At 40.6% G+C, this 25,605-nt stretch overlaps 1 protein-coding gene across 2 annotated transcripts; it reads left to right on the plus strand.

Annotated features, from left to right (window-relative positions):
- The first annotated feature begins 1,323 nt into the window (after window positions 1-1,323).
- afap1l1b (actin filament associated protein 1-like 1b) lies at window positions 1,324-23,836 on the plus strand. 2 transcript variants are annotated; one of them, XM_072662329.1, is made up of 19 exons: window positions 1,324-1,422; window positions 13,307-13,432; window positions 14,562-14,645; window positions 14,750-14,838; window positions 15,023-15,134; window positions 15,235-15,333; window positions 15,805-16,016; window positions 16,122-16,301; window positions 16,456-16,548; window positions 17,267-17,345; window positions 18,069-18,224; window positions 19,420-19,631; window positions 19,768-19,913; window positions 20,191-20,263; window positions 20,467-20,581; window positions 20,694-20,861; window positions 21,722-21,897; window positions 22,573-22,701; window positions 23,023-23,836. In XM_072662329.1, the coding sequence occupies exons 1-19, from the start codon at window positions 1,401-1,403 to the stop codon at window positions 23,047-23,049; spliced, it is 2,298 nt and encodes a 765-aa protein (XP_072518430.1). In that variant the 5' UTR covers window positions 1,324-1,400; the 3' UTR covers window positions 23,050-23,836. The 2 variants fall into 2 exon arrangements, with proteins under 2 accessions (XP_072518430.1, XP_072518431.1); XM_072662330.1 differs by having other exon boundaries at window positions 20,470-20,581.
- Window positions 23,837-25,605: the final 1,769 nt, after the last annotated feature.

The raw sequence follows: 25,605 nt of genomic DNA on the forward strand, positions 1-25,605 counted from the left end.
GTGCCACAAGTGATCTGATTCTCTGGCTGACCATTAGGGGGGAAAAATAACACAATCATTTCAAGGAGATCTGTAGTCTCAGTGCTGTGCTGACCCTGATGGTGACTTGATTAAAAGTGGTCAGTAAATCTAGTAGACGGGACTTCACTTTAACTGCACTGGTGTAGGCCTGTGGCGAGCCCAGCAGGCGGAGCTACAAATTCATTCATTGAACTTAGAAAAAAAACAATGCGGTTTGTTGAGGCTGAGACTATTTCAATAGGCTCTTAAAAATACAGCCTGGGCCCTGCAGCTTTGTGTCAGAATTAGTGTCTTTTATGTGGGCATATACAGATTTGTATGAAGGAGTTGAATCAAAGAGCACTTTGTAGAATTTTGTTTTATTTTATGTCAGAACTTTTTCTGTCGTCTTGGTTGATGCCTTTCTTTAATTTTCTTCTTTCTGAAAAAATGAATTAATCTGATTAGCTTAAACTATGATCTATCATACATTTTCCTCTTGAATGAAGCCTAAAATGGTATGTACTCTTTATAAATCTCTTAACTGTGGCTAACACTGTTTTTTGCATGAAGCTAGATAGACTGTTGCATAGTCATTAAAACCTGGTCCATTATGTGTCTACAGCATGCATCAGAATCACAAAACAATATACACCCAACAATGAAACCAAGCACAAATTAAAGGCAAAATAATATTTAAAAATATATATAAATGACAAAGATAAAGGACAAAGGGAAAAGAAGAAACACTGCAATTTACATTCAATTCTGTCCATCATGGTCAGTCGCTATTTCACCCAAAAAAAAATAATCTTCCTTGGCTAATAAAGTGATTGGTGTACACAGTGTATAAAGTGTCCAATACCGTATGCTTAATAAATACCCAAATCAGAAGAATACACTACATAATCAATAATGCATCTATTGCATTTCTATTCCAGTATAGTATTAGTGTGGCATAAGCTTTTAGACACAGCCGTTCTGCTTGTAATAAGGAATTAAACCTTTGGGCGCTTAGACCATGAAGACCGTTCAGCAGGAACGCTCTTTATTATTATTTTTTATTACCTACCCGTATTCCGACACATCCCGCCTCCTACGCGTGGATTGGCTGGTAGCGCATTCTCACGGCAGGCGGGCTGCTCGTGGTTCTGGTAGACCTAAACTACCAGCCAATCACAGCGACGGAGGCGGTACTTGTCAGAATTCTCGACGCGTATGAGCAAGAGCTACCGACCAATCCCCGCGCAGGAAGAAAACGGGTGGTAAAAAGCAACGTTGTTCTCGCATGGTCTCCACAGTGGCAGTGTTGTGTTGGCCGCTGACGCCGTGTGGAGTCAAGCTTATGGTAGCTGCACGTTGGAGCGCTCCGGTGAAGTGAACGGTCCTTTCTTTTCGCGATGGAGAGCACAGATTCTAACTGTAAGTACCAGTTTCCTTTAAAAACTTCCTTTAACGACTACATTCTTCAAAGACTTTTACTCTCAAAATCCTTCTTTGCTTTCGGAGACTTTGATGAAGAGTGTGAGACTGTGTCAGTACTTCTGCGATGTAAAAGTGCATCATAAAATGCACGGTTAGGCCAAACTAATCCAAAATACACTACATACGCATGTAGTAGAATATAGTAATGACAGAATATATAATAGTGTTCATCAAGCCAATCTCATCATGGTATTTCCGTGATATATAGATAAATAAATAAGTTGACAGACAACAAAACATTAATAGAATGGGATAAGCAGATAGGAAAGGTGCTTCTGTGTCATCACAGATGAATTGTGATCTAGAGATGTTGTAGCAATTTAGAAATATTGGTATAATCAGGAGACAATGGAAACTACACCTGGAAGGACTTACCTGCTCTGTTTAGTGGTGATGCAATAGCCAAGCAAACTTCAACTGCATGATGTCATTATTGCCTACAGCCTATACAGTCATTCTTGGTGTATATTCAGTCACCAAAAGGAAAGCACTCATGAGTACTTCACTTCCTCTCTATTACTCTATTATACATTATTACAGCTTGACTATCTTGGCATTTCTGTCCTCTGGGTACTAGGGTGAATAATAATAATTTATTAATAATAATTAATAATAATAAGAAGACATTTTCTTAAATGTTTGTAGAACCTCTACATTACATGGAGGTTCATAAAACTTTACCTCACCCTCATCTCCCTTAACCATCCACTGAAAGGTTCCTCAGAAGCCAAAAGTGGTTCTTCTATGGCATCACTCCAAAGAACCCATTTTTGGCACCGTGAGGGGTCAATGGACATTAGCTGGACCTTTTGTCAGTGACACTTTTTATCCTTTTCTGTAGTCCACCTCATCCTTTCACCTACCTATCAGTTTCCCTTTCCTATCACAGAGTGGTTTAGAGCCAGGACAGTGTGTTGGCTATTTCTGACCTGAGTGAAAACGGCCTTGCCCCTCATCCGGGAAATCCGCTCCGGAGTGTGTTCAACTGTGTGTTTGTTGCATGGATGCCAGGAAAAAACAGGCCATTCACCAAGTGCTGGTTACTCTTTTTAGTTTCTGAATCATTTGGAAACTTCCCTTTCTGGGTGTGCAGGCTTTTCTTCTCTGTTGAAAAGGTAAGTCCACTGTGGTGATGAACCACTCATCTTTGCCTGTGGTTTGATCCCATCAAAGGGTGTACAGTTTCAGCCCTCTCTTTTGGCTGTGCTCTGAGCAGTAGTTATGAATAGTGTGAGTTGTGATTCTTTAAACTCCTCTCAGTTAAATGAAACTAAAGTTTGTAGCTAAAACCAATATGGGTTCAAGGAGGTCACCATGCTTTTTATTTCTAGTAGACTTCTATTAGTCTGATAGCCTCTCTGCTGTGTTTTTAATAGATTTGGACCTGCAGTGTAAGCCTGCATCCTATAATGGACCCTATTGATGAACGTTTTAGGCAAACTTTACACTCTTAAACAATAAAGGTGTGAAGAACCATTACATTTGTAAAGAACCTACCTTTACAAGGCATCACTCAAAGAACCCTTTTTAGAGAGCTGGATCACTTGTAGATTAAAGGAATAATTATACGAAAAATAGAGAAATACACTATATACACATCATATTAGCTTTGATATTTGGAATATCTGATACTGTAAATACATATCTGTCTTAGATAGATAGATACACGGTATGTCCAAATGTTTGTGGATACTCTTTTAATGAAAGCACTTAAGTTGTACCCATTGCTAATACAGATGTGCAAATGGTACACGTGGCTTGCTTATCCCCTGTAATGAATTACTGCCAATAGAATAGGATTCTCTGGAGCAAATATGAATCGATTGGCCCCATGCATAATGCCAGGCGTGAACTAGAGGGATATAAAGCCCCCCAACATTAAGCTGTGGAGCAGTGGAACTGTGTTCTTTGGAATAATGAAGCTCCATCCAGTACTTCTGGGATGAGGTGGGGAGTTGGAGATGAGGTTTGGTGGTGATCATCCAGCATCCTGACCACACTAACAATCCTCACAGCACTGCTCCCAAATCTAGTAGAAAGCCTATCCTGGACAGCAGACACAGTTATTCCAACAAAAGCAGGAAACTTTTTAAAATACTAATAGTGTAGACAGACAGACAGACATGGAGATATTTTTAAATTGGAATTTAAATTCCAATATTTAGAAAGCGCGTGTAATACAGATTACTTAAAAATCCACCTAAACATTTTCAGTAATTCTGATTTAACATTATTTTGCATGGGAAGAAATGATGTGGTTGTGTTGATGTGGGTCTTTGCTTAGTGGGTAGATGTTTTTGACCTGCGTACTGGACACATGCATTGGCTAATAAAATGCTAAAAACATATCAAGATTCATTGACATCCTTCAAATATTATAGCTATAGAAAAGACATGTCCTGTAAGATCTGTTTTTATTTGCTGATACTGGTTGGGCCCTGGCTAGAGATTTGCACTAATGCCTTCTCCTCCACATGGCACACGTCTATAAATACCCACAGTTAGAAGGAAACAAAGGCTCCACTCATTTGCAGCCTGTGAGCCCTGATCCACACAGACCTTACAGTGTGTCTTCCACTTGCATTCCTCAGGAGAAAACATCAGCCACCAAGAGCAGCTCTTCTGTGGAGCTCTTAACGGGTTAGTGGAGGACATGACTAGTCAAGCCCTGGCTCAAACGGCCTTTGTGTTCTGGTCGGTAGCTACTCTTTGACTCATGTCCTCAAAGAGCAGAAATCAAAGCTAAACATCAGACGAGTTCGCTGCAGGTTACTGACTAATGTGTCAGCGTGTTAATAAGAGGTTAGGTCAGATGTTGAAGAGGATGGTCTGAGGTGATGTTGAGAGTGATATGCTCTTCTTCCTGAAGAGATTAAACTTGGAAATGAAAAAAGATTTAATGTGGAATTTTTTAGAGTGAGGGCTTGAAGTGTGAACTCACATATGAGATTTATAGCCTCATAAAGACAAAACCTGGAGGATGATGACAGCGACAATGATTCACTCTGGATAGTTTGCCTCAAGCACAAAAGAGTAAGTACCTATTTTACTGTAGCTGCCCTGGGAGCAGGGCCTGATGCAACCTGGATGGCCAGAGCAGGAACAGGAGCCGTAAGTGGCGCAATCTGAACAGGAGCCATCTGGAAACTGGAGTGACAGGAACTGAAGTTGTCTGAGGAGCAGGAACTGGAACTGAATTGGCCCTGGGAACAGGAACTGGAGTAATCTTAGGAATAGGTAGTGGAACGGACTTGGGCACAGGAACAGGAGCCCATCTGGGAGCAGGAACTGGAAAAACCTAGAAGCAGGAGCTGGAGCCTTCATGGGAGAATGGGGACTGGATTTGTAGTTGGCAACCCAGTCGAGGCAGCTCAGGGAGCCACCACAGGCAAGGTGGCTCAGAGTGGCATATTGATGATGAGAGTCTCAGGCTCAGTCGCAAGTGCTGTCCAAAGCACCTAGTGGAACCTTGGGGGCAGGCATTGGATGTCCAGTGCTCTCTGTAGCACCGGGCGGAGCCTTGAGGGGCAGGTGTAGGACGGCCAGTGCTCCTCCAACCAACAGGCGGAGGCCTTCAAGCAGGACAGGACACTCTGAACCATCGAGCAGGATTGGAGATTTGGAGGCCTCAGGCACGGCTGGAGTCTTAAAGGTCTGTAACAAAACAGGAGACTCTGAGGTCTTGTGCCTCAGGCAGCGCATACATGTGGCCAGTCCGAGTCAGATCCTCGCAATGACAGAACCGTAGCTGGTACAACTCACCATAGTGGGCTAAATAACATAAGTGCTCTGCCATAAAGTACATTCAGTGGTCGGGTCCTCATGGTAAAAGCTGGGATGTGCTGATGCTGTGGAGACAGACTTCCCAAGAGCTGATTTGGAAACCTCAGGCTTTATGTTGTGTTTCATAAGTAGTGGACCAATAGAAATACGTATTTTGTAGGTAGTCAGGTGAATTGGGATCTTTGGTGCAGGTTGTTTGGAGCAGACTGTGTGGGTGTATAATTATAAATGGGACTCTTATGACTGCGTGACTTAGATCTCATGACTGCAGCCCAGAATTAAGCAGGCAGCCAAGCTCAGAAATGGCAAAACCTTTTTCTCTGAGCATGAAATGTCTTAGATGAAGCATTGACCAGACTGTGGTGGAACAGAACATGTGGTGACATTATGTTTTTTTAGCAAAATGTGCAAAAATATGTATCTATTATTTGTCTGTATAAGTGTCTGTACAGGAAGGTTCTCTGACCTGGGCATGCTTTTCTGCACTGGCCATATGCTCGTTTATTTTTGCTATCAAAGATTTGGTTGAGGTTGCCAGTCTTATGATACTGATTTTAGCTAGTTGGTTAGCAATGTTGTATTTAAGAAAATCCATTGGCATTCTGAAGAAAAAACATGTTTTTTTACAGCAGGGCATGATAGCGCTGATTTTCTAAAGTTTAGTTCACTTTTGTCAAACAGAAATCCAGCTTTTACTCCTGGAGTTTCTAATATGGCCATGACTCTGTCTACAAAATGATGACACAACTTTAGAGGTCTATCTCTATCCACAAGGGACTCTAACAGTCTACTATTATCAAGTTCCTCTTGTTCTGGAGTTCGTGCTCCATGCACAGCTCAGATAATCTGACCTTCACTTCTTTTCCCAGGGTCACTTAGCCATCAAGATTTGATCTTCAAAGCTTCCCTCCCCTCCCTTTTCAGTTATGTGGTCTGTTGCTTGTCTGAAATTGACTCCACCCAATAAGCTGTCGTCTGCTGAAATAGTCAGCATTAAATTATGCCAACCCTAAGACCATGTGGCCTCCATGTGACCTTGAGTGGTGCGCACAAAAGCCTCTTCTATGTGCCACTCCTGCATATGTGTGTATTCAGGGGATTAGTGCATGAGACGCCCACCCGCAGCATGAAGCTTCAACAGCTGATGAGCCTTTTTTAGGGAGTGTGTAGCATTTGAGGTCCAGTGCTCAGTAGATGAAGAAGGTCTGAAATCTCATACCTGTGTCTGTGCCACAAACACACAGCTGGGTTGCATCAGTTTTGGGTAAATTTGTGATTTGGGTCTTTAGTTGAAGTTTTACTAAGTTCTTAGTTTATACAGGTTACTTCAGATTGTACCACTGAAGTCATGTCTTAGCAGGTAAAACTCATTAGTACTGGAAAAGTACACACCTAGTGCTCGGCGATATGACCTTAGGTCAAAATCACGATTAATTGACCATTTTACCTTGTTTATGATTAATGAACATAGGCTGCTCGAGTTGCTCAGTTGGCTCTGTGTTTGAGTTCTCCAAGTTGCTTTCATGTCGCAGACTGGATGGGGCAGAGTCACGTGACTGCACATGCTGTAGTATGTTTTTAAGGGGGCAGTACATGAACATCAATAAGAATTTTAGAGGTTCTTTAAGGTCAGTTTTGATTGATTTTCAATTCATTGCCCAGCCCTAGTTTACACCCTAGTGATACTTAGCTAAGTTAGCCGAGCAAACAGAAAAAGTAGGCTACTGGTAGCAGTTAACCTTTGTTCTAAATGAGCCACTAGTTTCTGGAGAGCTCCTAGCATAACCACTAAAGAGGTACAGGTTCAATGTCTCAGATGGAGGTGATTGAACAGTGAGGGGACAGAGCAGTGAGGCATTGCGGGTTGGGGGTAACTGACAGAGTGTCATATTTGGGAATCTGAAGCGTAGAGGAATAGGAAGCAGAAGGTTGGCGTTGATAGAAAGTGCTTTCGTCAGTCCAGACAGGAAGCCACAGCTGCAGGACATATCCTCTGACCCACAATGCCAGCGCCTCTGGACACCACAGCTGCTCTCAGCTGCCTTGCCCCATGAATGTGTTGTGTTGTGTTGTGTTGTGTGTGTGTGCGTTTGTGCATGTCTGCAAATGAGTGAGTGATTGTTTGTGTTGCGTTTTTGAGTTCTCCACACTGCATTGTCTCCTTTCCTCCAGAGTGATCTCACTGTCTAATTTTGGCCTTCATAATAGTACATTGTTGAAGGGGACCTCGCTTTGGGTTGCTGGTCAAGCCATTTCTCTGTAATGATGCATGTGTAAACTGAGATCTTATACTTTCTGCTATAGATAGACTTTAAAAGCATGTAGAAAGTCATAGTTTTCCTAAACATATGTGGTTTTAGATGAGGGAGGGGGGGTTATTATATTGCTTTTGTATTTTCACTTTATGTGAAATGTTGATTTGTAGGGAATCTACACTACTGAACCAAAATCAGTGACATTGCTTTAATGACAAGCTAACCAAGTGTTTTGAAGCTATGAGGCAGCTAACACAGCTAACAAGTAATGGACGTTTTTATTTCACCTAATAAGATAAGATAAGATAAGATAGTCCTTTATTAGCCCCACAGTGGGGAAATTCACAGTGTAACAGCAGAAAGGGATAGCAGGACACTCAGTTACAAAAATTTGGATAAATAATTTACACTATATACACAATATAAATAAGAATTAAAAAAGCAATAAACAATATTATCTACAGCAAAAGACTCTTAATTGCACATGGGGGTGGGATATTGCACATAGTATTCCCTGAACATGAACATGTGTGTGTAGTTAAGTGTGTGTGTATGTGGTCCGCTGGGAGCAGTGTTGGTTGTGTAGTCTGACGGCAGCAGGAAGGAAGGACCTGCGATACCTCTCCTTCACACACTTGGGGTGAAGCAGTCTGTCGCTAAAGGAGCTGCCCAGTGCTGCCAGAGTCTCATGCATGGGGTGGGAGCTGTTCTCCAGCATGGATGCCAGCTTGGCTGTCATCCTCCTGTCTCCCACCACCTGCACTGGGTCTAAGAAGCACCCCAGGACAGAGCCGGCCCTCTTTATGAGTTTGTCCAGTCTCTTCTTATCTGCCGTCGAGATGCTACTGCCCCAGCAGACCACTCCATATAAGATGGCAGATGCCACCACTGTGTCGAAGAACGTCCTCAGGAGTGCTCCCTGCACTCCAAAGGACCTCAATCTCCTCAGCAGGTAGAGTCTGCTCTGGCCTTTCTTGTAGAGAGCTGCAGTGTTGACTGACCAGTCCAGTTTGTTGTTCAGATGAACACCCAGGTATTTATAAGAGTCCACACTCTCGATGTTCATACCCCGGATGTTCACTGATGGAGGGGGGTGTCTGCACCTGCGGAAATCCACTACCAGTTCTTTGGTTTTTCCAGCGTTTATCTGCAGATGGTTCTGCAGACACCAGTCCACAAAGTCCTGAATAAGTTCTCTATACTCGCTGTCCTCCTCATTGGATATGAGGCCGACGATCGCTGAGTCATCAGAGAACTTCTGGAGGTGACAGGTCGGTGAGCTGTACATGAAGTCAGCAGTGTACAGGGTGAAGAGGAACGGTGCCAAGACCGTTCCTTGAGGGGCTCCTGTGCTGCTGACCACCAAGTCAGAGACACAGTCCCGTGCCCTCACATACTGTGGTTGGTTGGTGAGGTAGTCCAGTATCCAGTTTGACAGGTGACTGTCCACTCCACAATGTCCCAACTTGTCCTTTAGGAGGCCTGGCTGTATGGTGTTAAAAGCACTGGAGAAATCGAAGAAGGTGATCCTCACAGTGCTGCCGGGCTTCTCCAGGTGAGAAAGAGCTCTGTGTAGAAGATAGATGACAGCATCATCCACCCCGACACCAGGCTGGTAGGCGAACTGAAGAGGGTCCATGGATGGGCTCACCAGAGGGCGGATGTGGTTGAGGACCAGCCTCTCCAGTGACTTCATCAGATGGGAAGTCAGTGCCACCGGCCTGTAGCTGTTTAGTGGCATCATACAAACCGCACTCCTCAATCCTTGCACACTTGCTTGTTAAATAATCTCAAATAGACTTCCGTGGCTGCTATGTGGTTTTTGACACCGCATGACATACTGTTACCAATGAAAGTGGATGCTAATGGATGCTAATACTGTTTAATACTGTTTTTATTATTATTTATTTATTTAATTCAATATACTTTTTTTTGTTCTTACGTGTCATACATATTACATATCATCTTAAAAAGGGTCTTATACTTGTTAGCTACTTGTTAGCCAGCTTGTCAGCTCCAGTTCAGAATCCCCCCAAAAACATTTTTAGGCTGATGGACTGCGTTTGGAACAAGAGAAAAATGTACATCTGATTTCTGACTGATTCATTGGCTTGTTCGAACCTGACCTAGTTTTTGGAGTAGGTTAGTAGAGGGCCAGACAGTGGATAGGGTTCGGAGGGGGAAGCTGTGTGGGAATGAGAGTCCCTCGGAAACAGGACGGGTGACTCCCTCATCCAAGCCAAAGCATACACACACACACATACACGCATACAATGGCCCTCTGGAGAGCGGCAAGCATGGAGTTGTGATTGCGCTGCTCTCAGTACAATAACAGAGATATCCTTCTCTCTGCACTCTCAGCTTCCGCCCCATTCACCTTCCTCCTATCTCATTTTTGGTTTACACACATACACACACATACACACACTTCCACTTCCTTCTCTCAAGGAGAGAGGAAGAGCATGTCCTGAGGAAACAACCTGTTGTCCATTAAGTGCTTTCTCAGTGAAAAAACGAATGAAAAGAGTCTTAGCTGTGATTTGTGCTAATTGTGTCCCCTCAAATAAGGTCAGCTAGCAAGAGCCACTCAGCGTCTGATTGCTGTAAACGTCTGAATGAAAGGTCTGTGTCCAGCAGCTTAGTCTTTAAAACCTATTGTATGACAAAAGTGTCATCTTTTTGATGCTATTAGTGATTTTATATATATATATATATATATATATATATATATATATATATATGTGTATATGTATATGTGTATATATATATATATATATATATATATATATATATATATATATATATATATATATATATATATATATGTATGTGTGTGTTGCAAGTCAATTTTATTAAATTGACTTGCAATCACGTCTTTGTGTTCTTTCTCAGATTCAAAACAGCAAAACAGTCAGGAATGAGGAGGAGGACAGAGAGAAAATGAAGAGGGGGTGGTTAAAATAGTGAAAAAGTAAAGTATGTCTCTGCAGATAACTGTAGCCGTAATGAAGAGGGACTGAGAGTGAAGAGTAAGTCCAATCGTACAGCAGCTCTGTGCACTAAAACCACATTTCACGGGAGAGTTCAGCTGCACTGAGGATTATCCCAGGATTTCTGACTGCTTCTAGTTTTTGGAAAATGGTGATGTCCGCTCAGCTGTCGAGTCTGGAGAGATCTCTTGCTGTCTTTTCTTGGCAGCTCTGAACTGAGAGAGATTGAGAGCGTCCCTTGTGCAGTAATGCTAAATTAGAAACGTGTGGATGTACTGCTGACAGGTTTGCCCTGGTTTGCCCTGTCCTTCACTGGCCTTCTGATTGAGAATACTCACATTCATGGACGCAGCTCCACTGTGGATCTGTCTCAGTGGTTCTGTGTGATTTCATGCTTTGCTTTAAAGTGATTGTTTGTCTGACTCGTAGTTCTAAGGAAATTGCATTGTTTATTTACGTACGGCCAAAGAAGCCTGCCACCAGATGTTTTTTGGGTTAAAAAGAGAAAGTGCTAGTGGACAGGCAGAAGAAGCTTTCCACATGCTGCATTCATTACTGTTGTTTAATAGCAATTGCACTCATATCAGTAAAGCTTAATGAGTAGCAGGTAGCCTGCAGATCCTTATCTCAACAGAGAGTCGCTTTCGGTCTCTTCTTACCAGAGTCAGGGTGTGGTCTGGTGTGAATTGAGAAGTGTTAGCATGTGTTGCTGTGTGGAGCACACTCTCAGTGACCATGATTTAAACCTGACCTTTACCAGATAAGGAAAAGCTCAGATGCTTTAATCTATACTCTTAGAATAGGGGGGATATTTAGGAATCTTTACAAATGTAATGGGTCTGCTCTTAAAAAAGGTGTTGTTTAAGGGTTCTTTAGTAAAGGCTTGATGTAGAACCATGGAAACCATGGGTTTAATGTCTATGGTTCTTTGCCTGGTAAATGGTTCTCTGTGTTGTAAAATCTTTTTATATATGGTTCTTCAAATAAGTGTTTTCTCTTCCAGTTATCTCCTAAATCTGGTCATTTTCCAATTCCCATCCAATAGCTAGGACTCCTTTATCACACAATGCCACCAATGCTGGGAGTTGAGGTGTAAGGCTAGGGTGTACTTCACATGTCACAAGCAAGCCAACCACATTTTTTTCTGCTGCTAACAGAACATCATTGGACACCTTAACACACTTAGAGAAGAGTGCTAAATGCCAATTCTGTCAGATCATCCAACAAGACACCTGCTCTGACTAGCAGCATGCAGAGGGATGGTGGTAAAGGGAGGACCATTTATGCTCTCTGGGATTCCTGGCCACATGTTTAGGTGGCTGCACCTAGTATTATTAGTAGTAGAATCAACACAAAACCGCATATAAAAAAAAATGACAAATTTTATTAAAGGAATATATGGATATATGTTTTAATATACCAGTGCATTTATATTGTAGTTGTAAGTAGTCTGTTTAGTACCAAAAGATGTTCTACTTCTAAGTCATAGACGCAGCAAAACGGTGTCAGGAGAATGGTGTCAGGAGAGCCGGTTTTGCACAGTTCTGGATTGTGTGTTTGAGTGTTTTGTAATAAAACCGGCTCTCCCACAATATACGTACAGTGACATGATGAAACATGAAAGTGTGTGGACAGAATGTTTGAAGTTATCATAGAAAACTCTTGGAAAGTTGATCTTTAGGTCTGAGTGAACTAAAAACTAGCCATGACCAGATTTAGTCTTTCAAGTTGGGGAAAAAAAAAAAAAATATCTGAGGCTTTGCTGGCCTAGAATTTGAGGTTAGTCACTGAAGCCAATCCGTGTATAGAGAACTTTCACAAAACTTGCAAACATCATTCCTTACAATGTGTGAGCAAAGTTATCTTCTATACAGAGTAAAGGTTGAGACCAGGGTTTTCCAAAAATAATTCCTTGTTTGAGGAGGGGGTGTCTGGTTTCCTGTGTTTGTTAAGACCTTCAGAACAGTGCTGCTATTGTTTTACGTGCACAGTATTAGAAGAACACTGACATTTGAAATCAATTCAGGTCATGCCCTTATCATTGCCTGTTTATTGCGTTAAGCACTAGTTGTTTTGGCTTGCTTTTTGCCCAGCAGCCAGTCAGAATGGCCAGATGTCCAGTTTCGACAGCTGAGGACCTTTCCCTCAGTGCCATGTTGCTGAATAGTGTAGTGCTTGGGCATAAAAGCTTAACGGTAAATGAACGACTGCAGTCGTGAGTTTAAGGAGTGATGAATGTATACCTTTACCTGGTGGTAGAGTTTGGCCATGTCATGGGTGAAACCTTGAGCTAGTATTTTTGCAGTTATTTTCTCTTCAATCAGCCGATTCAAGGCATGTCTGATGTCTGAAATTTGCTTCTTTGCTTTTATTTTGGAGCTATGAGGCTAAAACATGTTTGTTGCTCACGGAGGCTCATTTGGTATCATGCTAACCCTAAAGTGTATAGTATGCTATAAAAAGAACAGAATTACACCCCATGGCTATTAACAGAAGCAATCTGGACGCTTGTATTTTACCCATGCTTTTACTCCATCGCATCATTGCTTAACTTTACATGAGTTGAGGCAAGTGTGTGATAATTTACGTGTGCAGTTTGCACAATGCTTGCAGATGGAGTATAAGCTGCCATTACCCGTTGGCTAGTCTGTAACCCCAGCGCAAAACTAAAATAGGCTTTAGTCACCAAACATTTTGGAATTTTTTGGGGGTATTTTTTGCTCCTTAGCTGATGTAATGATAAAAAAAGCTTAATTACTTCCCTTCACTGATCCCTCCACTGTGTGTGTACAGCCATGGAGCACCTGTGGAAAGAGCTGAACGTGCTGTTGAAGCTGCTGGAGCACGAACAAGTGAGCTCAGCCACTGCAGAGAAGATGACTGTGGTCAGAAACCTGCTGGGACAACTACAACCATCAGGTAAACCCAGCACACACACACACACACAGCTTTAGGTCATTATGTTTATGATCTAAAACACAGACACATACATTAGGAAGCAGACTACAGAGATCTGGGTCTTTTAGTGGATCACAAAACTTATACAATATACAATATACACTATAGTTTTAAATGGGATAAACTGCACTGTTTATATGATAATTCAATATTTTGTGAAAAACAGTAAGTTCTACAATCATCTCCAATCATCACTATTAATATATTGATGCTATACACCTGTAAATATTGATGTTTTGTGGAGTCATCGACAATTGTGCTCATAGTTTAGATTCATATACAGTATGGACAAAAGTATTGGGACATCTGCTCATTCATTGTTTTATCTAAACACAAGGGTAGTAAAAAGAGTTCATGCTGATTTTGTTGGAGTAGCCGTCTCTACTGTCCAGGGAAGGCATCCCACTAGATTTTGGCACATTGCTAAGAAGATTTGATTACATTCAGCGACGAGTGTTAGTGAGGTCAGGATGTTGGATGATCACCATTTCACATCATTTCCAGCTCACTAACTCATCTCAAAAGTATTGGATGGAGCACCATCATTCCAGTCAACGATTCCACTGCTCCACAGCTCAGTGCTGGGAGGCTATAACCCTCTAGCCCCCGCCTTGAATTAGACATGGTGCCAATGGATTCATGTTTATCTGTTCCAGAGAGTCCTGTTCTATTAGCGATACTTTACCACAGGGACTAGACAAGCTGTGCATGTGTGTATTTGCACGTCTGTGTCAGAGTAAGGGGGTGAACTTAAAGTAGCTGAATGCATTTATTAGATGGGGTGTCCACAAACATTTGGCAAGTTGATTCTCAACTTTTGCACACTGTTGCCGTTGTGCTATAGCATTCTTTATTTAATGAAACTAATTTTAATACATGGCAGTGAACACAAAAGTCCGTTAATATATGTTCACATTGGTGTATTTAAAAAGAACTCCATGGATTAGCATTTTTCCTCATGTTTTAAACCCCGAGCCATAGAGCACCTTTCATATCTAATTTTAGTCAATTCCCCTATCAGATTGTACTTTCTTGATTATTGGTGTCTTGATTCCATTTTCTGATTCCATAATCCTCTTTCTCTGTGCAGTGACTGGAAGTGACTTCATTTATATGAACACTTCTCTCTATGGAAATGGTACAAGCTTTGTGGAATCACTGTTTGAAGAATTTGGTAAGTTTGATTTTTTTCTGCAGGTTCATGGACATACTTATTGCTGTGGACATAGCTGACCGTTACTTTCGTTTACAGTTCTATTGTAAATATTGTATGTTCAGATTGCGACCTGAAGGAGTTTAGGGAGTCTCCTGAGGCGCTACAAAATCAGGAGGAAGAAGAAACATCTAAACATCCACCATCAAAATCAGTAAGACATGCCAAACCAATAACCAGTGTAGCAGTTATAGACCACCATGTGTGTTAAAAATCTGTGACAGCATACATATCTGCACCTGATGTTTACAATGTAGAAAAATTAGATTGTTTTTGTTACATGCAAATTTTTAGAATTTTTGTTTCTTGAATTTAATTTAATAAATGCCTTTCCTCAGAGCCCCACAGACACGCCCCCTCCATTGCCCACCACACCCCCTCCTGAGGATTACTATGAGGAGGCTGTTCCACTGGAAGCAGACAGTATACCTCAGTATATCACCACCCACAGTAATGCTCTCAGAATATTATTATTATTATTTACTGCCATAAATCTGTATAGCATAACAGACACAACCTCATCTCTTACTGACTTTGTCTTCTATATCAGGCAATTCCAGTCCACCAAATTCAATTGAGGATGCCTATTACGAAGATGCTGACAACAATTACCCAATAACTCGTCTGAATGGCCCATGCAAAAACTCTTGTAAGGAACATCCGTTTTTAAAATATGCATACAGTCTATGTCTGTTGAAGGAGTGCAAGGTTTTTCCATGAAAAGAATCATTTGTTTTGGGAAACTGCTCTAAATACACGTTAAAATACTTTCCTTGAAGCCTAACTCCATCCAGTTGCACAACCACAAGCAGAAATAAGTTGGCAACATCGTATCCCTTGGTTTTTACATAAATTCTGAACGTGTATTTTAGCATTACCCACTGGAATAGGTGTATGAGTTACTGTATGTGTCTATACTGTACAATATGTATTATGTGATATCAGTTACTGTGCTCTTACTGTGCTTGAGAGCTGAACTGCCTGTGAAAAGCAATAATGGATTGCATCAGCAACCACAATATCTTAAGAAAATAATAGCACATCTGTAAAAAATACAGTATTCTGTTCTATAGCTTACTTGATACTCCCATGATTGTGTTTATTATTTATATATTACCAGACAACGACTCAGATGCCCTGAGTAGTTCTTATGAGTCATATGATGAAGAGGATGAGGAGGCTAAAGGTAGAGAGAGGACACACCAGTGGCCCTCGGAGGAGAGTCCTGTGGGCCCAATGAAGGACTGCCGCAAATATGCCTTCTTACTACGCAAGAAGCGATTCGGTCAGTGGGCCAAACAGTTAACCATCATCCGAGAGAACAGACTACAGGTCAGCAGTGCTGGCAATACACCTACAGTACAAACTAAAGCAATTTTAAAAGTATAAGTATGGTCATGATGAACAATATCTAACAGTTATCTGCTCCTTCCCTAGTGTTTCAAGAACCCTAAAGACCGCACTCCACACACTGACCTGCCTCTGAACCTGTGTAGCGTCATATATGTGTGCAAAGACGGTCGGCGCAAGAAGCATGAGCTTAAATTCTCCATGCCTGGTGGAGAGTCTTTAGTGCTGGCTGTGCCGAGTAAAGAACAAGCTGAAAGCTGGCTTAAGGTAATTCAGTTGTTGTCTGTAGACAGTGAGTGTACATACGGTGGCCTTCTAATAAAGTGGCCAGTAAATGTTCATACTTGGCTCATAGAGCCCACCATGTGACTAAATATCAGGGGAGTTCACAGATGTTCTCTCTATGGCTTAACCAATTTAGGCCATTCAGGACGTTACAACTATGTCAAACACCACAAGTGCACAAGAGACGTCCTGTTCTCCAATGATCCATCGCAAGACAGAGTTGGACAAGGTGAGCCATATATACACTGATCTACCAGTTATATATATATATATATTGTGGAAAAGTCAAAAACCACCCTTCAGTTATTTATTCTCTAGTCAATATGGCACTAACAGTTAAAGTTGTTCCTTTTCTATGAGATATTATTGAGGAGATTACATATAAAATGTGCACAGAAGTCAAAGGTGAAAAATAAATAAAACAGCATCAGAATACACCAATAAATGGGACTCCTAACAACTGTGCAGGACCTGCTAGACCTTCCTGTCAGATTAACAGTACTTTCACCTTTGTGAGAGAAAGAATATAAAGCTCTCTTGCTTCAGATCTAAATAAGGTCCAATGGTGTTTCTGTCCCAACATTTTACTTTGAGAAGATGTCTCAACACCTTGTGTCAGAAAAGGCTGTGGAACTGCTGTAATTCAATAAAATCTATCTGCCTAAACTGCTGCTGTCCACAGAACAATGGACTGACCACCCCTGTGTCCAGATCTTAACACTATTAAATGTATTTGTGATTACTTGAAATGTGAGAACTTCGAAGGAGTGGAAAAAAAATAGTGGGAAAATAAAAATATTTATATATATTATATATATATATATTTAAGGCATTTTGTCTTTTCTGCATTTTATTCTGATAATGAAAAAGGAATAACTTGTAGCCTACTGTAAATGTACAGTATTGTGTGTTTTATGTAATTTATGTGACATTTTCTGTCTTTTTAGATGATGACTGCTGATAAACATACCTCAGATTCCGACAGTATTGCCAATGGAGACTCTGCTCGGGAGAGTGGTGAAAACGGTAAGCAACATGTTCATTTAGTTCTGCTGTTCCTGCATTGTTTATGGGTCCATTCTTGTATTGAAGGTGAAAATAAAGGGTTAACAGGCAGATGGTCACTAACCACAGTGAGTCAGTTTACTGTCCTTATACGGCATACAGGGAAATGCGTCAAACTTATTGTCTGTGGTGATTGTATGCTACAGATTTAGTTCACAGTGATTAGATTCAACTAAAACACTGGAGTTTTCCTTTTAAAAAGCATCAATTTAAAAGTCCCTTAAAGGTTCTTTAATCCATGTAAAGGTCTCTTTAAGGGCATCAATTCAAAGAATCCTCTACAGCCAACTTTAGGGGATATGGTCTTGCCTGAAAATCCCCTGCTGAGGTCAGAAAGTAGACAGTGTGTTCCAGATACAACCTGCTTCCCTTGAGTTCTGTCACATAAGGATTAGACAATGGCAGGAGGGATCGGAGGAAGGATGTATCTGGTTGAGCCCATACTTTTTGTGTTTGATGTGCAGTTTTAAGAATCACAGTGTATTTTGTGTGTGTGTGTGTGTTTTTTCTACAGGCTGTTTCAAATGTTTTTGAAACCACAGAGAATTACTGAATTCAAAAGTAATCGTTAGCATATCTATCTAGAAAAGAAGCTGGAGCTTGAACTTTGAGCATGTGTGCTGAAGTTGTGTCATATCCTTTGAATGACTCCTCTCACGGTGCCTGCTGTGGTTGCTTCTGTAGGGAAGGTTAAGAGGGGGGCATTCTCTGAGCTGACTGGATCTATGAGTCGTGCTGCCGGCCGAAAAATCAACCGCATAATCAGTTTCTCCAAGAAGAAGCCTCCTCTGCCTGGAGAGACCACCACTCTCTCCCACACTGATGACAACCCACGCTGTGGTGAGAGACTTTCATCTGAAAGTTATTCAGTGTAGTCATCATTTCAGCTCACATTTTTAGCCTCAGAGTGATGCATCAGCATTTCTAGCTGCACTAGGGGGGGGCATTGAAAATGTGGTAAATGTTCTTGCTGTGTACATCATTGCTATCTGACCAAAACCTCACAATTCTTGTCATTTCGATTCGTTTTCCAGAAAGGGATCAATTTACACTCTTCATTCAGAATGCTGCATAATTCAGTGGTTGAGATATAAACAAACTCATTCAGATGTGATTGTCTTTAGCTCTGGATTGTATTTAGCCACAAGTATTTACACTTGGTAGCCAAATATGTCTCCAGGTACTCTGATCGCTGTGTGGGACAGAACATGCAAATTTGCCCTTTGCTAGACAATTACTACTGGTGTTTCTGTTGTACTGGGAGGAGTTCTGGTTGTGGAATGTATCTTGGAGAGAGATATGAAATGCGTCTCAGACCACCTCCTGAAGTGGTTTGAGTGATCGGATTTTGTATCTGCTTTAAATGCATATTCAGTGCGTTTACACTTGCATTTTATGTGGCTTGGCCATTTTCAGATATTATCTTGTGACCAGATGTAAAGTAGGTCTTACTGATGAAAAGATTCTGTAAATGTAAATGTAGTAATTTTATTTACTATCCAAAACCACCAGTGAACCTACATGTGTCTTATAGTAGTAGCTGTTATATGTAATTTTGACAATTGTAAAAAAAAAATCATAATTTCAGCTCACAACAGCCAAATAACAATATCTGACGAAAGGCAGCGTATTTGTAACTATTTGCTGGAATATTTATGTAGTCTATGTAACCAATGTAGACATTTGATCATTTTTATTCTATTAAATTTCTCTACAATTTGAATATAATATTTAATATTATATTATATGAACACTTCGTAGTGGATGGAACAACAGAAACAATCCAAAATTACTTGAAACAGAATCTTGTTGATCTAAGAACTATAAGAATCACATATTTTAGAGATGAAAGCATGTGCATATATCTTCTAATGGGTGACCTTTCCCACTTGGTGATGGCTATCCAATTTAGTCTTAGTATTTATTTTGTTTGTTAGCTATGCTAAAGAGGCTAATGGACCTAACAAGATAATGGAAGGTTATATCAGTTAGTATCAGTTCAGTTAGGATCATCTGTGTTCTTCTCTCCTCTCAGGTTATCTGAATGTTCTAGTGAATCAGTGCTGGAAGGAGCGTTGGTGTTGTGTGAGGAGTGGCACTTTGTATCTCCATAAAGACAGAGGAGATATACACACTCACGTTAATGCTGTGGCTCTTCGTGGTGTTGAGGTTTTACCTGGTCTTGGGCCAAAGCACCCCTTTGCCTTCCGTATCATGCGAGAAGGCCATGAAGTAACTGCTCTAGAGGTATTCAGTTAGACACACATCATCGATTGATGAAAGTTTCCATTTTGTAATATTAGATTTAACCTTGCTAAGAACACAATCTTGTGTGTGTGTGTGTGTGTGTGTGTGTGTGTGTGTGTGTGTGTGTGTGTCACAGGCCAGCTGTTCTGAAGAGATGGGTCGCTGGCTTGGCGTGCTGTTAGCAGAGGCTGGTTGCGCTACCACTCCTGAGGCTCTACACTATGACTATGTGGATGTGGACACAATCAGCTGCATTAGAGATGCAGCCCGCCACTCGTTCCTGTTAGTAGAGCTCCTTGTATGCTCATACTTGTTTTATTTACAGTTGTACAGTTGTGTATTCGGACAGTGGTGTAATTTTTTCCCCCAAGTACTTCAAGACTAAAAGTAAACAGTGAAGTAACGCAACATGTAGTATTGGGATGCAAATCCTAGTTCACTTTATTTGCTTAAATTGAGTGTTTATTAATTTGATTGTAATGTTTTTGCACAAGGTTGGAGTATCCTGAAACTGTAATCCTGTATTTGCTAATACTCCTCCCTGTTCTGCTTTCTCCAGATGGGCCACGTCCTCCAGCAGTGCCTCCACTGACTCTCGCACCTATGACGAGGTTCCCTATGAGAGTGTTCTGGTATGTTACTAAACTGATAACGTATTACCACAATGGGGCCAGTCATCAGTAGAGGTGTAAAATTGATGATATATGCATTATACCTTCTCCCCCCATTCACAACTTCTCTCTTTTTCAATTGACCCTCTTCGTTCTGCCATTGTTCTGCATCTTTCCATTCTCATCGTTTTACTCTCTATACTGTCTCCTCATGATCCCATTAGCAGATAGAAGAGACTCAGGCTAAATCAGGTCCCTCAGTGAAGCGCCACTCGTCATTCTCCAGCACTGATACGCCAAAGGTCAACCCCCTAGTCACTGTGAAGAGACACGGCTCTTGTAAGTCCTTACTTGCTCTTTCAATGGTTTAATGAGAACCGTCTGTATCATTACCAGTCAGTTCATTGGAAATGAATGGAGATCTAACAGTTAAGTGTATTATGTCTCTCAGCTGTGAATCAGTATGGGAAATACGGGAAGACGAGAGCAGAGGAGGATGCACGTCGATATTTAAATGAGAAAGAGCAGCTGGAGAAGGAAAAGGAAGAGATCAGAAAAGCTCTGGTGTTGCTCCGCAAAGAGAAAAGAGAGGTGAAAGAGGACCTTAAAGGAGCCACGGGTAAGCATGACAAGCTCTCTAATTACACAGCCTGAGCAGAAGCAGTGCTGTGAATGATCAGAATTTATAAAACCTCAAAGATATTTAGTGTCCTGAGTTTTCCCTTGGATCATGTATGATGTTATGGCGCCACCTACTGACAAAATCTCTTAATTAAAGGAGTTTAAATGAAAGAAAATCTGCATATTTACATACAGTACTGTGCGAACATTTTAGCCACCTGTGAAAATTAGAAGTAAAAATCTCCTGGGCAGTAATGTTTTAATTACTCAGTAAAATACTAATATTAGAATAAATATCAATGACATACATAAAAAGTAGTGATTTTATGTGTTCATTAAAACATTTCCAAAGCTCTCCTCATGGGACTCATTTGATTATTTTGTATAGTATCATCCAACAGCTGGTTTGGTAAATTAATGCTTCATGATGTTAAATCAGATGAGCTGCTGATGGAATTGATCGAATCCACAAGCTGGCTGGGAACGTTTAGGAGAAATCTGGAACCAAGCTACAAACTAGCTCACAAGATAGTAAATACTTTCTTTAAAATAAGAAATTCTTTTCACTGTATTTATTTGCATCTGTGGTAAAATATGGGCCTTTTAATAACAAAATAGAAAGGTTCAGTGTTCACAAAGTTTTATGAAGAGGCCCTGGTCATTTGCTCCGCATATTAATATAATCAGTACTCATAAATCTTACAGCTCTATTTTTGCACCATTTGAAAAAACATTGAGCGTTGTATGACAATTACATTAACCGATGTAAAGGCTTCTGGAGATACAACATTTCCTTAGGATAGCAATAATATCTATGATGTATGGCATTACAAGTGTGTGTGTATGTAATATGTGCAGGTAAGCAGCAGAAGAATTTGGAGAAGCGTGTGGCGGAGCTGGAGGAGAGCTGCAGGGGGAAGGAGGCTGAGAGAGTGGATCTGGAGCTGCGGCTCACTGAGGTGAAGGAGAATCTGAAGAAGTCACTGGCTGGAGGTGTGCTGGGGGCACCTGCTGAGAACAAACCTACTAATAAGGTACTAGACCTACATGCCAGGGTCTGAACAGCACTACACTACCACTACTGTTTACATACATGCACTAAATGTCCAAAAGTATCAAGCCATCTCTTCTAATTAGTGAATTTATCTACTTTAAAGTGCACCCATAGTTGATCCAGGTGTACAGCCAGTTTCACAGCTTGTTTCATCTTTATAGAAAAGCATTGGCAATAGAATTTGCAGCTGGAGCAACTAAATATAAGGTCACCATGCCCAACTTTATATTGTTTAGGCCTTTAATACAATATACATATATAATTATGTAACATACATAATATAATTGCAAACAACATTAAGTTTTTTAAAGCTTTTTAAAAAAAAAAAGAGAATTTGCATACCTTGGTCTTAGGCTCCCCCTACAGTTGATACAAAACCATCGCTGAAAGTGAAAGAAGCATGTTTGAAGAGATATCAGTTGTGACTCAGTCATACCGTACTGATGTTATATGTCTCCATCTAGACCTAATAAAAGCAAATATTATACAAAGAAGATTACACATGTCTACATTTTAATGTTTGGCCACCTAAATGTGTTATGTTTTTTTAGGGGGGCATACCTGACATACCTATTATTAGCTATTATTAGATCTAGCAAGTATTATTATAGATTTTTCCTCTTGAGTTAATTTTTTTATACCTCTTTTCACTCAGGGTCAGATAAGGAAAGCTGAAAGTCCTTACAGTGAGGCCTCTCTACCTGTGAATTGTGCATCTGAGATGCGCAAGCGTCCTCCATCTCTTTATGCATCCACCAGAGGAAACGTCATGCAAAAGGCCAAGGTACTGTTCAGAAAACTAAACTAAAGTAAACGTTACACATTTTTTTGACCTAATCTCTATCTGCTGCATCTGTACCGTATCAGTAATTACCACAGATCATTTTGATGCCATGAAAACATGTGAAACCCTGTTGCCTAGAAACACATTCCAGTGGGCAGTGGGCAGTTGCTGAATTCTCTGTGGTAACTGTCATTGATACAGATGCAACTGCTACAGATTATGGTGAATAATGCTAAACTGTATGTTTAAGCAAGCAAAGGCATCTTGAGATGTGTTGAGCTAAATCTGGTCTGTCTCCTGTCTCTTTCTTCCCAACTCCAGGAATGGGAGTCAAAGAGAGGGACTTAAAACAGAGACTGTCGAGAGAATCCATGCTGTGATTTGTTTGAAGAGCGGAGAGTCTTGATCCTATCTGACCTTGTGGTCAGTGTGCACAGTGGACTGTAGATTCAGCAGCTTTCTTTTGTTCAGCTTTCATACACATATGGTTATATTCTTTTAAGCAGCGTGGTGTTCTGTATATGAAACGTCTGCATGCTGAGAGATATGTTTCTGAAGAGGATTTCAAACCTTTTGGAGCAGCTCCATCATAAACATTGAAGGTGTAATTATTATGTTGTCTGTTGAGGAGATGCATCAGCTTGACGGTTTACATGGTATTTACGTATCTCTGCCAATAATGGTGTAAATACACATATGTTACATTGCAAATACGGACCACAACAGATGAATCCAACCAAACTGTGCATTATTTCTGAATTAATAAGGTATATTCTAAAGATTTATTGAAAAGAAAAGGGGTTGTACATGTTCAAAGTTAATTGTAAGATTTGAGAGAAAAAAGAAGTAACTTGTTTGACATTTATGGGAAATATTGGAAGGATGAAAAGGGAAAGGGGTGATTTTTATGAACATAAATAATAATAATTCTTGTCTATTACAAAAATGAGTTTATTAAATCCCTACTTTGGGACTGAAGTACAATGTCATGTTTTTCTATCATAACCCTATACTGTATATCTAAAGAGTACTTTATTTGACACTTTTCTTTTACTCTATGGCACTTATTTGTCCAGGTCTATTTATTTATTTCTGTTTTGTACATAAAACCATTTTTGAACTCCTCTCAAAGCTGTTTTATGTGTCCATTAGTAAAAATTGTTTATCCAGTTGTAAAAAGGACCAGTTGTAATAGTGGTGTCAATCAATTATTGTGTTAATCATCACATTATACTGCAAATCATCATGATTAATTACAAGTTTTAAATGCTAGCTTATTACTTTACTGACTTTGTTTATATTTAAAATGTGATATTTTTATACAAAACTACCAAACATTCAAGCTACTTAAATGTATGCAAACAAACAACCAACATATCCACAGCCCTAATTTCAGTTAGATTGTTTAGTATGTTGAACTAGCAATTTGCTAAATGATTCAGTCTGTGTAAATGGCAGGATACTCAATGGACAGTATATTCAGTGCACAGTATAAGTTAAATAAAACTGCAGGCTACTGAGCAGTACCACCCGGCATATCCCACAGCAGATGACACAATCTGCCACACCCTAAAGCAACCAGCACACCAAGTGGCACATCATAAAGCAGCCAGCATACAATCAGGCACATCAAAAAGCAGCCAGGACACCAACTGACACATCACCCGGCACACCCTAAGGCAGCCAGCACACTAACTGGTAGTCTTAATGCAGCTGAATCACCAATCAGTACATCCTACCACAGCTGGCACACCATCCGCAACATCCTGAAGCAGCCAGCACACCAACCGGCACATCCTGAAGCAGCCAGCACACCAACCGGCACATCCTAAAGCAGCCAGCACACCAACCGGTACATCCTAAAGCAGCCAGCACACCAACCGGTACATCCTAAAGCAGCCAGCACACCAACCAGCACATCATAAGGCAAAAGGCACACTATCTGGCACATCCTACAGCAGCATGCACACCAACTGGTTCACCATCCAGCATATCCTACAGCAGCTGGCACACTGCCTGTCACATACTAAAGCAGCTGGCATCTGTATGAACAGATTCTAAACTCTGGTCTGACTGAAGATGGATTTTCTTTTTATTTGTATTTTTTAATTTTTTTGTCATTCTGTGTTTATTCTAAGGTATTAGGTACATTTTTGAATCAACAAAATATACAACAAATAATTTTATCAAATCATACTGGAAACTCTTTTCCTAACCAAATTCAAGCTCAGATTAGTGTGTGTGAGGGAATTCTTAGCAGTGCTGGAGCATGAACATGAGTCCTTATACATTCAGTTTTTCTAGTTCTGAAGTTCATCTCACTGCTCATTTAGAGCACATACTGGTTTGTTAAGAATACACTGGTAAATGTGTTCCCTGTTTCTGCCCCAGCAAGATTGGCAGCATGATTGACTGGTGCAGTTAAGGGGCATTCTGAGATATAGAGCACATTTTTACGCATATATTGAGTTTTTACACATCTGGTTTTTATGCATGATGTGAAAAACAAGTAAAAACCAAAGTACACTCAAGGATAAATGCTCTGCTCATAGTGCTGCAACAGGTTGATATCAGTTTAAGGGTGGCGGGTTCAACTGCGTCAATTTCTGGAACATTATAATCGATTTGTTTAATTTGAATTTGTATTGACTTTTTTGTGTTTTTTGTTTTGCCACATTTGGTGTGCCGATAGCCTGTTGATGAACTGTCTGCTTTAATGTCCTGATTGGTTTGCAGACTGTTTAGGATGTGCCGGTTGGTGTGTTGGATGCATTCATATGTGTTAATATTGTTTGCCTACTGCTTTAAGACATAGTCATTGCCGTTAGATGCACAGCAGCCTGGTGATGTGCTGGTTGCTGTGCCAGCTGTGTTAAGATATGCTGATTGGTGTGCCGGCTTTTT

This window comes from Salminus brasiliensis, chromosome 18 (genome assembly GCF_030463535.1).
Source record: "Salminus brasiliensis chromosome 18, fSalBra1.hap2, whole genome shotgun sequence".
Classification (NCBI taxonomy): Eukaryota; Metazoa; Chordata; class Actinopteri; order Characiformes; family Bryconidae; genus Salminus; species Salminus brasiliensis.